The 15,239-nt window shown below is 52.4% G+C and overlaps 2 protein-coding genes across 7 annotated transcripts in view; one reads left to right on the top strand and one right to left on the bottom strand.

Moving 5' to 3' along the window:
- LOC125951094 (serine-rich adhesin for platelets) overlaps positions 1 to 15,239 on the top strand; it is a 35,966-nt gene that overhangs the window by 4,364 nt on the left and 16,363 nt on the right. Inside the window, exons 1-2 of one of the 6 annotated variants that reach the window (XM_049679650.1) lie at positions 10,285 to 10,314; positions 13,001 to 13,089. The exons of 4 other annotated variants lie outside the window; for them this stretch is intronic. The gene's annotated coding sequence lies outside the window, so the exon portion shown is untranslated. Of the gene's footprint in view, positions 1 to 10,284; positions 10,315 to 13,000; positions 13,090 to 15,239 lie in introns of those variants that run through there. One more of the 6 variants, XM_049679649.1, reaches the window with a different exon arrangement.
- Positions 1,556 to 2,847, bottom strand: LOC125951246 (putative serine protease 29). The gene is made up of 3 exons (XM_049679943.1): positions 2,326 to 2,847; positions 2,010 to 2,232; positions 1,556 to 1,935 (listed from the first exon to the last, which is right to left on the bottom strand). The coding sequence occupies exons 1-3, from the start codon at positions 2,845 to 2,847 to the stop codon at positions 1,697 to 1,699; spliced, it is 984 nt and encodes a 327-aa protein (XP_049535900.1). The 3' UTR covers positions 1,556 to 1,696.

Consider the following 15,239-nt stretch of genomic DNA (forward strand, 5'->3'; position numbering starts at 1 on the left):
TTGCTTTGATGTTTATTAGGAACTTGACATGTTGGTGCGGGAGCAGTAGCAGTAATAATTGAATTAAATTTGCTACAACATTATTTTCTTCCTCTTTGACAAGTCATGAAAAAATGGTATCTACGTTTTATAAGCAACCATCTGAATCGTAGTTTTGACAGCAGTTCAAGTTTTTCATCACGGGCGTTGTTATGGACGGTATCCAACGAAAAATATTCCATGGATTGCTGTGATCTCTCCAAAAAGGTATATACCCTGTTGAAGTATATCGTCAAAATGCATATGACATTTGACGTTAAGAGTAGCCTCTTCATCGACAATCGCCTTCAATTATCGCCACCCTGGCCACTTGCAGCTCATAACTTTCTAAACGCTCATCTTTATAACCATTAGCTGCATCGGCTACTGGTGGTAATGTCATTACCAGTACGGTTCAAATGAATTCACATTTTTCATCAACGAAATGAAAGATAATGACGCATTTGATGTCTCGGGGGTGTGTGTGTGTGTGTGTGTGTGTGTGTGTGTGTGTGTGCTGTTTGGTTAGTGAAAAATACTTTCCTTTCCATTTTCACCGGCCATTTCGACCCGAGGGGAGACTAACCTGGGAATAATAATAGGGAATGCCTCCTTCTCCCTACTATACTTCTCGATATATCTTGACGACCCTTTCTTTCCTTCCACTTTTCCTTCCATCGTTAACAAGCAACAGTTAGGAAGCGTGGACCTACTGGATGATGTATCTGGGAGCCATGAAACTCGGCAGCGTTAACTGCCTGGTGAGAATCCCGGCCGGCCAAAAAAAAACCAGGAAGGGGGGGTTGCAGATGGAAATCTGCCAATTCCTGCCATAAAGTACGTTTCGGGCGGTACCAGCACCACCATCTGGCCGCCCCAGTCCCGTTAGCGATGATTTGCGATTTCCTTTCCCGCCCGACCATCGGAGTGGACTGTGGCGTTTTCAATTTTTGGGTTTCATGTTTGCAGAACCAGCGCTAGGGCCAGTTCCGGGAGTGGGACCACCGGACACCGGGAGAGTGAGGGTAGCGCGTGGAACATTCCGGTCTCGCCCCGGAAAACCCACATAACATCCGGTGGCCAAACCGGGCTGGGTTTGGTGAGGCCGAAAGGTGGAATGTGCCGGGTAATTGAAAGAGAAATTTGCATTTCCGTCCAGTTCGGTACCAAGGGCCGGTGGTTCCGGACTCGCACACACTCGCACACTCCGGCCAAAAACCCAAGGGGTGTCAAGACAGACGCTACGTGGCCAGACGCTACGGTCTACTGGAGAGTTCCACATGGAATGGAGCCCGGCTGGACAATGGAGCGTTGGAGAATGGAGGCCAAACCTCTTTAAGGTACCGCCGGACGGAACACCCAGACCGCTCGATCCACAACACTTTCCCGAGGGTGTGGCCAACGACGACTACGGCGACTACGACGACGACGACGACGATCACTCAATTGTCACGACGACGGAACGGAATCGGAAGTAATTGAAAGTGGTCTCCGGACGAGGGCTTTCTAGCGACAGAACACACACGCATACACACAGAGGCACAAACAGACATACACCCTCGCATAGCATCGCAGGTGGAAATGGTGGTGGTGGTGGTGGACGGGGTGCTTTTTATTGTTTTCCAATACGCGGCGCGAACAATGGACCAAGGGAGGGGGGCGCCTGCGGCCATACGAGCTAGCTGTTGGCGCTGTCACCATAGTCCAACGCGTCCATCACCCAGTGCAGGGCAGGGTAGAGGATGTCGAAGGTAATGATGTCGGTCGGCAGACAGACGGAACCGGGTGTCCACTGGTGGCTAGCCCGGGACACGGTAAACCCGAGCAAGGCCCAGCTGCCCCGGTGCTTGAAGTAGAGTGCCGTACCACGGTCATTACTCGGGAGGTTGAGATCTGCAAGCAAATCATAGGCAAACGCTACGCTAGGATCGGCATGATCGGTGTGTGTGTTTTTCAAGTGCGTGTGTAGATCCGGTCATTCCGTGACTTACCTTTGATGGTAAAGGAAATCGTCGTGCTGTTGATGGAACGGGCCTTCATGGCCAACGTCGAACCGGAGCAGAGCAGAAACTCATCCAACACTAACCGCACCGGTTCGTACCCGCCGAGACGGTTGCGTTGGCTTTGATTAAGAATGTACATCTCGGCACCGTACAGGGTGGTCAGATCGAGTGCATTCACCAGACAGACCGGCATCGATCGCCACCGATCTGCCTCGACCATCGGTAGTAGCTCCTCCGACGGGATACCACTACCATCGCCCCACTCCAACGCTAGCTCATCGATAAGCTTCGGTTCGGGCGGTACGACCAGCAGCTCGATCAACGCCAGGTCCGACTCATCCTCGACCGTAACGTTGCGCACCTGGAACCGGTGCGAGTGTTCGTTGTCCTGCTGCACCGATACGGCACCGACGTGTACGACGAGCTGATGGGCCGGTAGTAGTGCACCGTGACCGACGGTCCCGGGACGGGCACCACGGACGACACTGAGACAGTGGGCGGCGGCCAGCACGAACCGATCACTGAGTAGCGCACCTTCGCAGATCCGTGCCGGTGGATCGAGCCGCGAACCGGACCAATAGTAGATGAGCGTATGCCAGGGCCACTCGCCCGGTTCGATCGCAATGCCCGGATAGATCGTTTCGTTCTGTGCCTTCCGGAGGCCACAGGAACCACCACTATTTGCACTGCTACCACCGGTACCGGTACTGGCACTGGCCGCCGGGTTGGGGGCGATCAGAAGTAGGATCACCAGTATCAGGGTCACCGAGAACAGCACCGTCGTGGGCCCACGTAACCGACGTAACCGTGCGTCGTGTGTGGACATCTTGGCGCAAGTAACCGCGGCCAACCGGTGTCCAGTAGGCTTTTATACCCGGGATTCAACACTCCGGGTCTAGCGGTGCTCGATTGAGGATAATTCTATCCAATTTAGAGCGATGATCATTGTCACCGTACCCCCACCGGATAGGACCTGCGATCTCCGACACGACGCCGTAGGTAGGCAGGAAGACCAGACAAAGCGGATCACCGCGCAGCACGAGACACACATACACACGGCCTCTGTGGCCTTCTAAGCTCGCGTAGAACCTTCTCTCCGGGTACCACGGATTGGACAGGAAGTGATCCACGACACGACGATCAGACGCCGTCGCGGCGTCGCGGCGAACTTCTTCTTTTTGCACAAATTTACGATTGCGCAAGCGGCCGGGGCCTAGAATGCGAACCATTACGAGTCGCGACCATTATCAGCGCTGCTGATGGTTCCGTGATGGTTCCGTGGCCTTCGCAGACTGTGCCCTCAGGGAGGACTTTTGCGATTGCGCAAGTCCATGTCCATGTTTTGGGAGTGCTTTCGATACAAGTCGTCAGTATTCCGGGGGTGTTTGTACAGGAACCGGCACGTCTGGTCTGGTGCTAACAGTGAATCTGTGTAGTCTTATGTATGGTTTGTGGAGGTGAAGGCACTGAAGGATTCTTTGAAGATATTCTTCCATTTGACTTTCTCTCTATGGAGAAAGGAATATTAGATGTTCTCTATTTTGCTTCTACGTCTAATCCTTCTCAAGAAGCTGGCCGGTATGCCATATATAGGCTACAGTATTGTTCCGATGAACGTGCCAAAATGTGAATGTAGCCTCATAAATCGTACAATCGAAGGGCATCGAGAACGGGTTGCTAACCTTTTTGGAAACACTTTACCCGGCCTGACCTTCGGTACCGCAGAAACTGACACACCACCGCGCACCGAGCATACTGTTTGGTTAATCCATTTTTGTGTAACATCCTCCCTCAGCTCATGCCGGTCAGCTGGGCAACAGCTCTATGCCTCTGTGCCGTTAGTATCTGAATCGTTTTTCTTCGCTCACCTGAGGTAGGGGTTGCAACTAGCAGCAGCAGCAGCAGCAGCTCTTCCATTATGAGCAGCCTGACGAAATAATCAACCTTCACCAGTCCAAGAGCCATGGCATAAAACCTGGGCCGCTCTATAGTGTCCGCGTCGCGTCGCGTTTATCGCATTTGCGTGCTGCATTCGAATTACGACAGGGGGCGTCAAGCCGCGCTCGGCGAATCGGCGGACGTCAGCGTCAGCCTAGTTTAGCTCGTGCTGCTCTGGTGCTCCCTTTAGCTTTCTTGTTGTTTGTGTGCCAAAAGGGGGGAGGGAGACTAGAGAGGGAACGGGACGTTAAACGAAAAACGAAAGTTGACGGCCGGAACATTAGGTTGAGTTATGAATAAGGACGTAGCCGTACCCGAACGGTCTTGAATGGACGACTTTTCCAGGACGGCGAGGACATGTTTACCTGCATGGTGCCTGGTGTTCCCATTTTGAATCCTCCCTATCCCTATGCTCTAGATGTGGCCGTTGGAAGAAGCAGGGGGCTAGTAGGTCATCCGGAGTGTCATAGGGTACCCTCTGGTATATGCTGCGCTAGGTCCCAAACAAAGACTCCTAGGAATTATGCCCCAACAAACATTAAAACTGTATGCAGCCGGTGCGCTGCTGCTGCTGCTGCTGCTACAAGCAATTGCAATAGAGCAACCCGCCGTGGTGCAACCCTTGGCCATCATGTACGCCGGCCACGGATCTGGAAATCAAGCGGCAGCCGCAGCCGGAGTGAAGTGTAAATGGTGAAGGCAACGAGAGCAACAGACCGAACTCGCGGAAACTCCACCAACGGTGCACTGGCAAACAGATAAACCTACCGAGAGGGCGTCACAGCAACGGGAGTTTTTATGCGAGACCCGCTCACCATCCCCTCGGCTCCAAGGAAAGCAATTGGCTAAGCAAATCGGTTTGCAAACGTTCAGCTGTTGGCTGTCGCCATAACTGTCCGCCTTTGGGAGGGGACACTGGATTAACCCAAGATTATGTCCACCGTGATGCATGTTGCTTGTTTTGCGGCAATGCTAAAAGGGGGGCACAAGCCTACACACTGTGTATACACACACACACACACGAACACACCTCGAAGCTAGGCCTGTAAGTGAATCCAAATCCGATTGGCTCGCCAGGCCAGCTCCATAAGACGCTTTGCATTAACGAGTGCGAGTGCGAGTGGGCCCGTACATAACTCAGCATGATTACTTGACGAAGGAGCGTAAACAAAGCAGAGCAAAACACTCCGCCGCGATGCGTCTAGCAATCGCTCTAGAGCACCACAGAACGGGCACGCACTGCCCTTTTGTGGGTTACTAAATAAGAACACCTCCGTCCGGATAACTGAAGCAGTTTGTTTTTCTCCCGGAGCAGGTGACGCCTGATAGAACGCTGGACTAGGGGGGCTCTAGGTACGTGCGCGTACGGGGACAAGTGGCTGCCGGCAGTGTTGCAGGTTTGCGGGTTTTCGCAACGACGAACAAAAAAAAACGCGCGAACGATATTCACACTAAACGCTCGCTGAAAGATTGTCGCTAATCGGCGTGAAACCAAAAATGCGTCCTGGACTATCGAATGTGAGTCGCATAAAGGGGCGGTGTGGTGAGTTTTCATCGCTTTTTTCTCCTATTGTTGGTGCTACATAGAGCTTTGCGCGGGGATAAGACGCCATGTAGAAAACGTTTCGTAACGTAAGGTGTGCATCCGTATCGATTACGCTAGATTAAACCGGATCCGTTTCGTATCCTTTTTGCTAGTGAAATTGTATCCTTCTGCATTCCTATCGCTGCGTTCCTACAGGATGTGCTAGTGATAAGCAGTTTCCTTTTCCTATTTTTAATAAATAAACTTTTGCAATAATCACATATCAATGCAGCAAACACCATACTATCGTCAAATGAAGTAGCTTTGACGTTTGAGAAACTGAAGAACGTCATGAATCGCCGCCTGCTCAGGTTTGACCGCCTGCTGATTCATGAGTACATTCCAGTGTGCTCTTCGCAACATATGAGCTTATGTTTTGTTTGTATTCATTATATAGCTACCGGCACTATACTTGCGTAACGCTGCAAGGGCTATAATGTGTTAACCCAAAGTGACAACGTGGATGAATCGTTGACAGACAGACCGTTGGCTGGATTGCTCGCGGAAACTGACTGGCGGCACATGAAACTGAAAGTGTCCGAAAAATGTGCTAGTAACAAGCGAGGGGATTTATGTGGTCATCGTCGCCGGCTATTTTATTGTGATGCTAATGTCCAACCCCTCTATCTGCATGCTGTCAGTTGATCATCAGCCGTCGGCGCTATGGCAACGAGCGGCTCGAATGCATCACACATGCCTGTGGTGGTTTCATCAACATGTCAGAAAAGCGGAAAGCAACCAATAGCAAAACACCAATAGCTTCATCTTTCTAAAATCATCACTTTTTGGTGAGAAACAAAATGGCAATAGCTAGTGGGTATGCAAAACCGACGGACCACCGACGGTGCTGATGCGCTCGTGACGTACGAAGCGCAAACGGTAGATAGGCAATGAGGTAATGAGTGAATCTCCTCATAATTACACATATACACATAGCTTGTGGCTACCGGAAAACGGCTTCTTTGCGCTTCCATCGTTTCCACTCGCCTGCAGGCACTCTTGCGATCGAGCAAAAGCGGGTTAAGTAAAACTTTTAATGCACTTTAGCTAATGGTCATGCAACCTGGACCGCGGATATTCGCGTGTAGTGACGCACGAACATCGTGCATCGTGCCGGGAAATAGAGAAGCCACGCCGAAGGAGGTATCACCTGACGGAACTAGCACGAAGCTGGCCAGCTGCTTCGCGGCGTTCGGTTGTCTTCTGCCGGTGACCCATTTCGTGGTGCCGGTGCCGGTGCCGGGATTGCGCAAGTTGCTGTCGTGGTGGCTGTCGGAAGTCACGCCGAATGGGAAAGGAATTTCATATTTTTTGGGATGTCACTTGGTGGAATCGCGTGCAGCGAGAGTAGCGAGTGAGGCTAACTAGCTATTTTCGCCACTCCCCGTGGGGCGGGGACAATGCCATTTGCTGCTTCATCTCGTAACCCCATCTTTTGCGCTTACCGGTGAAGGCCGCAGAGAATTGCTTCCGAGGAATGGCCATCATCAGGCTCTTGGCCTTCCCAGGGCTGCTGGCATATGTGCGTGCAGCAGAGCTGCAATGAACCGTTACGGAGCCGTTTAGCATCAAGCGCAGTTAGCTAGCTGTCATCGAAGACGATATATACGACTTTGAATATTCATGATCGCTTCGCCGCGAGTGGCGATGTGTGAAATTGATTAATTTCCATCCCACCATTAGCATTATGTGTATCTTGCAAAAAGTGCCTGGAAGGCACTGGTATCAGTGGTTCATCCTACGTCTTTGACCGACACTCATCCAATTGAACCACTGAACGCCCGTCTACCTAACCTCAATCGGCGTCATTTTTCATATTTGTAATTCGAATTTGAAGTCGAAGTACGGAGGAACACTCAGTAGCCGAGTAGCCTTCTTGAGGCGTGGAGAAGTGGCATTCCTAGCCGACGGTTCCCGGAAGACCCACGGCCAGTGCCCATCTCCCGTGCGGATCTACGAACCGGTTTTCACCCCCCTCTGTTCGAGCTGCAACAGACAGGACGTCCTGTCCGCTGTAAAGTGATCCACTTTTTCCGCCGCAATGCACCACAAACACACTCCGAGCGATGCTCCGTAGCATAGATGCCGATCCACAATGTTTCTTGTGTCGCTATGGCTGGAGGGACGAGTGTGAGGCGCGGGAGGGGGGAGGGTCGCTTGCAGCACTGGAACGGGCTAATAAAATTAGGTCAAAGCATTCGCAAACGAACACCGGAGCACCGAGTCCAGCTGAGAAAACGGGAACGACGCACACGCGTCGGCGCACGTTGCGCACCTGCCTCTCCTCTCTTCTCCTCGGTCCTGGCCCGAGCCAGTTGACATTCCTCAACCTGGAGTTGCTACGAACACTGATCTTGCCAGAGACAGAGTGCAGCGCAGCGCCTACTGTCATCTGAACATCTGCGGGAACAGTGAGCAGTTTGCGAGTGTCTGCGTTTCGTAAGTTGTGTCCCTGCTTGTGACTGCCTCCCTGGTGGGTCGTAGCATAATCATAATGGCATCGATCGACCCGGCGTGCCCGGCGGCGGTGGCCGGGACACGATTAACCAATCTGACGAACGGCCTACGAACTCCGGGTGTTTGCAATTTATGGAATGGAATGCAGGAAAAGCCACCCTCCGGATTAAGCACCGGCGGCTCATGTTCCTTTCATATTCCCACAGCCAAAACCCCATTGTGTGACGAGTGGGTTCTAGGTTGGTTGGGAAGTTTTCGTCGGTTTTACGTCGGTCCGAACAAAGCTCCGAGCTCCAAGCGGGCGAAGGAGTCGTTCTGACTCAAAGCGACCCCCCTCGAGCGAGTCTCATGCACGCGTCGCGTCTAGTCTGTTTGCCAGTGGAATTTGGAATGCGTCTTTGTGGAAGTCGCTAGGCGGTCCTGAGCTAGCTAGCTCGGTTTGGCAGCTCATTCGCACCGTGGGATTAACGATCGGTGTCGGCGGGGAATTGCGTTACATACACCCTCCCCCCGGGGAGGGCATTATGCGTTCAGAGGGACATTATAGCCCTCGCCGAAGACAAAGCTATAAACTGAAGGAACTAAACAATCACTTGGAACATGGAGAGTTCCGCGCGTTCATACATTTATTGCCTGTCCGTAAATCTGAAAACGGAAGTCATTTCTAGTCTTCTGGTCACCGCTAGACGTCAAGTAAAATGTTCTGAGGGGTCGCTAGCTCCCAAATTGTTCCCTCATATTCCAGTTCCAAATTAAAACTTATGATGCCTCGAGATTGTTTCTGTTGAACTGGAGATCGTACATCGTAAACTTCACGTGAGAGACTAGACTGGGCGGTGGTGGTTAGTGCTTTAAATCATTCCTTACATTCTTTCAATACCAGAAGCGACTACTCCCCGGATGATGGATGATGCAGTTCCACGCCAGCAAACCCGCCAGTGTTGGAGTACTACCGAATCCAACAATAAGAACTCCCCAAAAAGCACTTTTCAACAATTCTCCCACAAAACGCAAAAGAAGTTGTTTCCCCCCTTTCGCGCACCGGCTTCTCAACGAAATACATTATTCACCGACGCCGTACCGATTGCGTCCGCGATCTGGCAGTGCTGGTGGTGCTGGTGGTGGTAGCGTGAGTGTAGGTGTTGACTTGACGCCTGCTGGTGCGCCTGGAGCTGCCCCGTGGCACCCAAGACAGCTGGCAGCAATCCCACATCCCGTGGCATCGCGGCTCTCTGCGGGGGAGATTAATCATTTAATGAATTAATCATGGCCAGGTTTTGCGGACCAAAACCACGGCACAACGGCATACAATCGCATGTTTTCGGCTTGTAAGTGGCGCTGTTCTGTTGCATGTTATCCCAGGCGCGCGACGCGCTTTCTGTCCACTGTCTCCTGGACGGTATGCGTTTCTCATCGCCGTGCCGAGTGCTTGACGAGAAGCAGGTTAAGGTGTCGAATGCATAACGAAGCAAGCTGGTACACTGGGAACTGACTCTCTCTCCTTCTCTCTCTCTCCCTCTCTCTGGCGGTATCATTTAGGGGTTAACGAGGTGCCAACCTTGGACCTTAGTGGCGATTAACCAATTGACAGATTTGTGTGCATCGGTGCTTTAGGTATTCGCGGTAGCCCCCTCTACAGAGATCGCAGAGATTGCTTGTAAGATTCTATCCGGTCTGGCGCCTTTACGTGGCGTAAACTGTCCGGCCCCAAATCACAGTAGGCGTAGTTCTTCTGCGTCACTCTCAGCGTATGGTGTCAGCTGTGAGTGAGCTGCGAGTGAGGTTGGTGCACTTGAGCAGCAGTTATCTCACTGATAACGTCCGCAGTCCGGACCGGTGAAGGCCGATCCGTTTTGGGCGGCAGTAGGTGGGTGGTGCGACGGATGACGACCGGTATCAGCTGCACGCATCTATTGGCCGGACTTGGTGCGTTGATAAGAGGCACCGGAGGAGGCAGCAACAGTGAGTAATCTGGACGTTTGTTTTTGGAGGGTCCGGTTTGATTAGACCAACCGTCCGGGGTGTTACAATGTGACCAAGTGCTGCTAGACTTTGACGGTTCTGTGTGCATTCGGTGGCGCCATCGCCGTTTGTTGACTTTCAATGCGGTCAATCATCGCCTTCGGAGTTCTGGAGAGGTCGTCGTGGGCTTAACGTCGTTGCAGCGCCTTTGATGATCAATCGTCCATTTAGTCGCTTCATAGCGGTAGGTGTGTGGACACACTACTAGTGGCGGTCGTGTTCGAAGATTGCCGGGACCGGAGATTGGTGCGCTGGTGCGACCATGAAAGCAATACTGATGCTACTGATAACGTGAGTTGACTACACCGTGATAGCCAGTGTGTCGAGGTCGGTCTGATGGACAGGAGACAACCTCGAAGGTGGTCCTAGATAAATCAACAAACATTTACGGTAGCGCAGGTAACGGGTAGCTCTCCCTTAAGCCCTTTCCTTCCCTGCTCCATTATTATCCTCTTACGTGGCAGTGGACGGTTTTCGGGGAATAGTCGATTATGGAATCAACTTCATTAAGTCACCACCTGTGCTGGCGTGCAAGAAGGAGAACCGTCGTACACGCCAGAGTCCGCGGTGGCGGCGACTGCGCGTCTAATGAGCTTGAACCGTTGGAGACCGTTGGTGGGTCTGGTTAGAAATTCTTCCGCCATTCACCGGGTGGCCAACCGAAAGCATAAAACCGTACCAGCACCACCAGGAGTGTCTCGCGATACTGGCCAGCTGGTTCAACGAACCGCGATCCTAAGCTTTTCCTGTATGTCTTTCCTGCCCATGGTCGCGTGCGCCACAACCAACGCGGCATTGCACTCGCACTGTTCCAGTTGGATTCAATCGCCGCCGGAGCTGAAGCAGCAGCTTTCGGTTCGGTTGGAAGGTTCTCGTGGTGGTTGGCTTGGCGCAGAGTACTTTCCGCTCGCTGCAGCACAACGCAGTACAACCACATCACTCGCGACCAGTGCCGTAGCGCCGTGATCTGGTTTGTCTGTGGCGCAAAGCAGCGTAACTCCGTGGCCGTGTTTTCGGGGTGAAGCAATCGGTAACCGTTGTGGTGGCGGTGGAGTTTGTGGTGCTGTGGCTGCGGCTGCACCAGGTAGCCGGTAGAAGTGGTTCAATTGAAATTGGAATCCGTACACGATCCGGACACACGAGTGTAAACAGTTGAACAGAGCAGTAGGCAGGCACGTGCCGCTCGAACGGTCCAACGGTTGCTGCGAGTGAAAGTCTTGCAACGGAGGTTGCACTCCATCCAGGTGCCGTTACCGTTCCAATGAGAGAAGTTCTTGCTGGCTGACGTCTCGAGAGGTGTGCCTTGGGTCTGCTTTGGGCGCACGTTTGTGCGAGTGTGTGCGCGAGCGAACCGTCTTGCAATCTAGAGCGACCTTCTAGAGGCTCGAATGACGATCGCCAAAGTGTGAAGTGACTAGCGTGGCGAACAAACCACTACAGCGTCGCGATGTATATTGTCACGATGTTAGACCACCCGGTCTTAAGGGAACAGAAGAGTGGCGACGAATCTGCATTGTAAGCGCATTGGATCCGTCGCCAAGGTAATGATGGGCTCCGGTAGATCTCATCTCATCACCCCCGGGGGGCTTATGGGAGAAGGTGCAGGGACAGTGATCGCCGACGGTGTGCACACCACCTCGCCCCCGGGAGTAATCGCGTGAGAAGCGCGTTAGTAAGTTGGTTCGCGGTTCGAGACGTCCTCCCCCCATGAAAGGCGTCTCTATAGAGAGACAAAACCAATTTTTGGGGCGGCTATCTGGTTTCTCACGCCCAAATCTTGCGGCGCCCCACCAGGAGTGGAGTGTATTAAGCAAAAAAAGGGAATGTTATTTGCTTCACCAGCACCACTGCAGACCCATTTATCGGCATCAACCATTTGAGCATTAGAGCAAGATGCACAAGCGATCGTCGGTATTATCTAATCTCTTGGGACCCCGTTTGAACGCATCATCTCGCTGTCATCTACCCGAAAGGTTGGTGGTTGGCTGACTGGCTGGTTGGTTGAGTTACGAGGAGGAAAAGAGATTGATGGTATTATCGTGGAGCATCGCAAAACATCCCATCCATCTATTGGCCGTAAGTGACTCTCGCACTGTTCGGTCTGATTACGACTCCACTACAGGGCACGGTCGCATCTCCACGGGACACACGGAAGTCGCGCGGTGCTCGTTCGCTCGCTCGCTCTTTGTCAATCATGACGGTGCGTACTCGCGTGGGCTCGTTACCTAATTTTGACTAATCAAACATGATCTTCGCTCCCCACGAGAGCTGCGAGAGTTGAGGACGATGCACACCCTGCGGAGCGCCTTCGGGAGCAGTAGGCGACGCCGATTTGTTTGCCTTTCCACTTTGAATCTCCGAAGGGGAGTGTAACCCATTCAGAGGCATCTCTTGAAGGTTGCGAAGTATTTTTAGAGCCACTTCGTCCGGTTTCCGGTTTCGCTAATCCGGTTACTGATGTTCCCCCCCGTTTTGGGAGGGTGGGGAGGCGAAAATTATGCAAATAACCTGTGAAAAGGGTGGTGCAGCTTTCGTTCGAGGAAGATCTGGCACACCAAGGTCGTTTCGATCAGCGTGCGAAAGGAATGTCACTCCTGGTACCTGACTCGATAGATAGAGAGAGGAAGAGAGAGGGCATCGCACATTCCAGGCTGGATTCTTCGATCCAAAAAAAGACAGACACACCGTACGCCAACCAGTAGGTTCCATCCAATTAAAGGTTCCGGTTCCATGAAAACCCGTCTCGTACGGTTCCTCGACCGACCTGGCTGGCCTCAGGGTCAAGTGATGGAAAATGAGGCTCATAAATAGAACGCCAACGGCGACGGTGCTCGGGAAGTGAACGCGGAAAGGAAAATCCAAACACGATGCTTAATGTCGCGCATCAATTCGGTCGATGTTTACAGTTCAAAATGCCACGAATGACCTCTAAAACGTTCATTTGTTTTTTTTTCTTTCATCTCCCACCCCTTTGCAGGTAAGTGACGAAGTGGAACTAAACCGATCCCATCAAAGCGACGCTTGATGACTGACGCTTGGCTGGCGATTGTGCAAAGTGTGCTAAAGGTAGGATCTCGGATGATAGCTTGGTATAATGCGCAGCATAAGCGAATTCGCACAAAAGTCCGATCACCGTGATCGCCGCAACAAAATCATCAAACGGTAGTCTTTTGTGTCGCGGGTGCTTCTTCATTCGCACCAATGGTCATCAAATGTCAAATGGCCGCGGCACTGAAAGCATCCAATTTCGTTCCACTCTGTCGACGATTGAGCTGGCGGGGCCGGGTGTGTTTGTGCGTACCGGTTCCATGACACGTGGCCGACCGATACGACCACCGATCGATAGGGTCGACGTGATGATGCGCTACATTATTAATCATTCTCGTGCTCACGCTATGCCGATATCGATGACAATTTCCAACGGTATCACAGCGCGTGTTCGTGTGTGCGTGTGTGTGTGTGTGTGTGCGTGTGTACGCATCCATCAATCGGCACATGGACAAAACGGAAAGTAAAATAAAGGGAAAATTGGCGCACCTGACTAGTGCCGGTCCCAGAGACGGACACATCGGAACGCATAGGAAGGGTTGACATTTACGGTGATTCATTAGATGGCCACGCCGGCGACAACAGACACCTGTCAGCGGTGATGCGGTGGTCCCACCATTAGCGGAACGATCGGAAAGCTTTGCGCCAATCCATCCCGGTTTCGCTGGCACTGCGAGTCCGATTGTTTGCTTTCCGGTAATGCCACGTTACAATGTTGTTTTATTTGTGTTTGGTCGCGAATTTCAAAAATAGTTTGTCGCAGCTCAATGTGGAAGGTACAGTGCAAATGGTGCATTGTGCTGTTACCTTCCTGTTTCGATTGATACCGTTCCGGCTTGCCCAACTGCTACCGGACTTGACGAAGGTTCCAACTGGAAGTTGCTAACCGCGAGACGAAATCGATGAAGTCAGTCGGCGTCCATGAATCCATGGTTGCTCATTCGGATTAGACACACACACACACACTTACGCGCGGACAAACAATGAAGGTACACGCATTGTTAAGTCGCTGGAGTTTGGAGCAGATCGTGCAGAGATCGTGGCCACTTTACCCCCGGGGGCCAGAGGTTTCTAAAAAATGCAACCACCACACCGCAAACGATGGGATGCCATAATCGCTCCTTGCTTTCGTTCGTTCGCGTTTTCTCTCTCCCAAAAGCATCACCCACCGCTCGGCGAAACGATATTCCGTGCTCCGGTTGTGCGGTGACCTCGAAATTAAGCGATTTGAAAAATCGACCCAGAGACCTCCAAACATGCCCCAACGAGGGAGTGCGACCGGTGGTGTAAGGCGTGAGGGGTGGAGGGAAAGAAATGGGAAGCAGGGACCGCATACTAACTACCGGCTGCCTAGTGAGAAATATCGTGGAGTGTGCGCGAGCGCAAGCTCATCTTCCACGGTACGCCGGTCCCCATGTATAATCTCTTCGCTAATCAGCCGTTTATGCTTCCTCGGCTTTCAACTTGTGCGACCATCAACCATCGGGTGCTGCAACGCCCTCTAAAAAACAAGCCCCGGTGCTCTCTGGGCTGCTGCTGCAGCTGGTGGCTCGTTAAAGTAACAAAACATTATCTATTCAATGCCCGCCCATGGAAGTGGCGTCAGGTCTCAGCCAATTAAGGGTGCAAACAGTGGTGCCGCAGCGAGAAACAGGGCCACACAGGGTGCCAGGTGCCTCATCATCATCATCATCATCAGCAACGTGGTATGCTGCTGCAGTGAGGTCTGGTCTGGTCTGGTGATGCTGATCAGGCGACGCGAGGCTGCTTAACGGAGAGTTCTGCAATTCTGTCCCTCTGCTCGACAGCTTGACGTGAACAATTGAGACTGCGTCTGGGAGGCACTTCGCCTACTGCTGCTCCCTAGCTACTATAGATGCATTCTACCAACGCGAAGGTCAGCAGCAGCCATATTGCAGCAGCAGGTGCGATGACACGTACCTGCACATGGGCCATGGCCAACTGCAGATGCTTAGTTGGTTGGTTGGTTGGTTGGTTGGTTGTTCGGTCGGTGATGAACCGCTCCCAGACCTCCAAAACACTCACCAATCAGGGTCAAACACGCGTAATGCGTAATTGTGCGTACGATTGCGTTGCGTTTGTGCTGCTGCTTCTGATGGATGCGCGGCGATGATGATCGTGATCGAGCGCGACCGCGAACCCTCTCC

Source organism: Anopheles darlingi, chromosome 2 (assembly GCF_943734745.1).
Source record: "Anopheles darlingi chromosome 2, idAnoDarlMG_H_01, whole genome shotgun sequence".
NCBI lineage: Eukaryota > Metazoa > Arthropoda > Insecta > Diptera > Culicidae > Anopheles > Anopheles darlingi.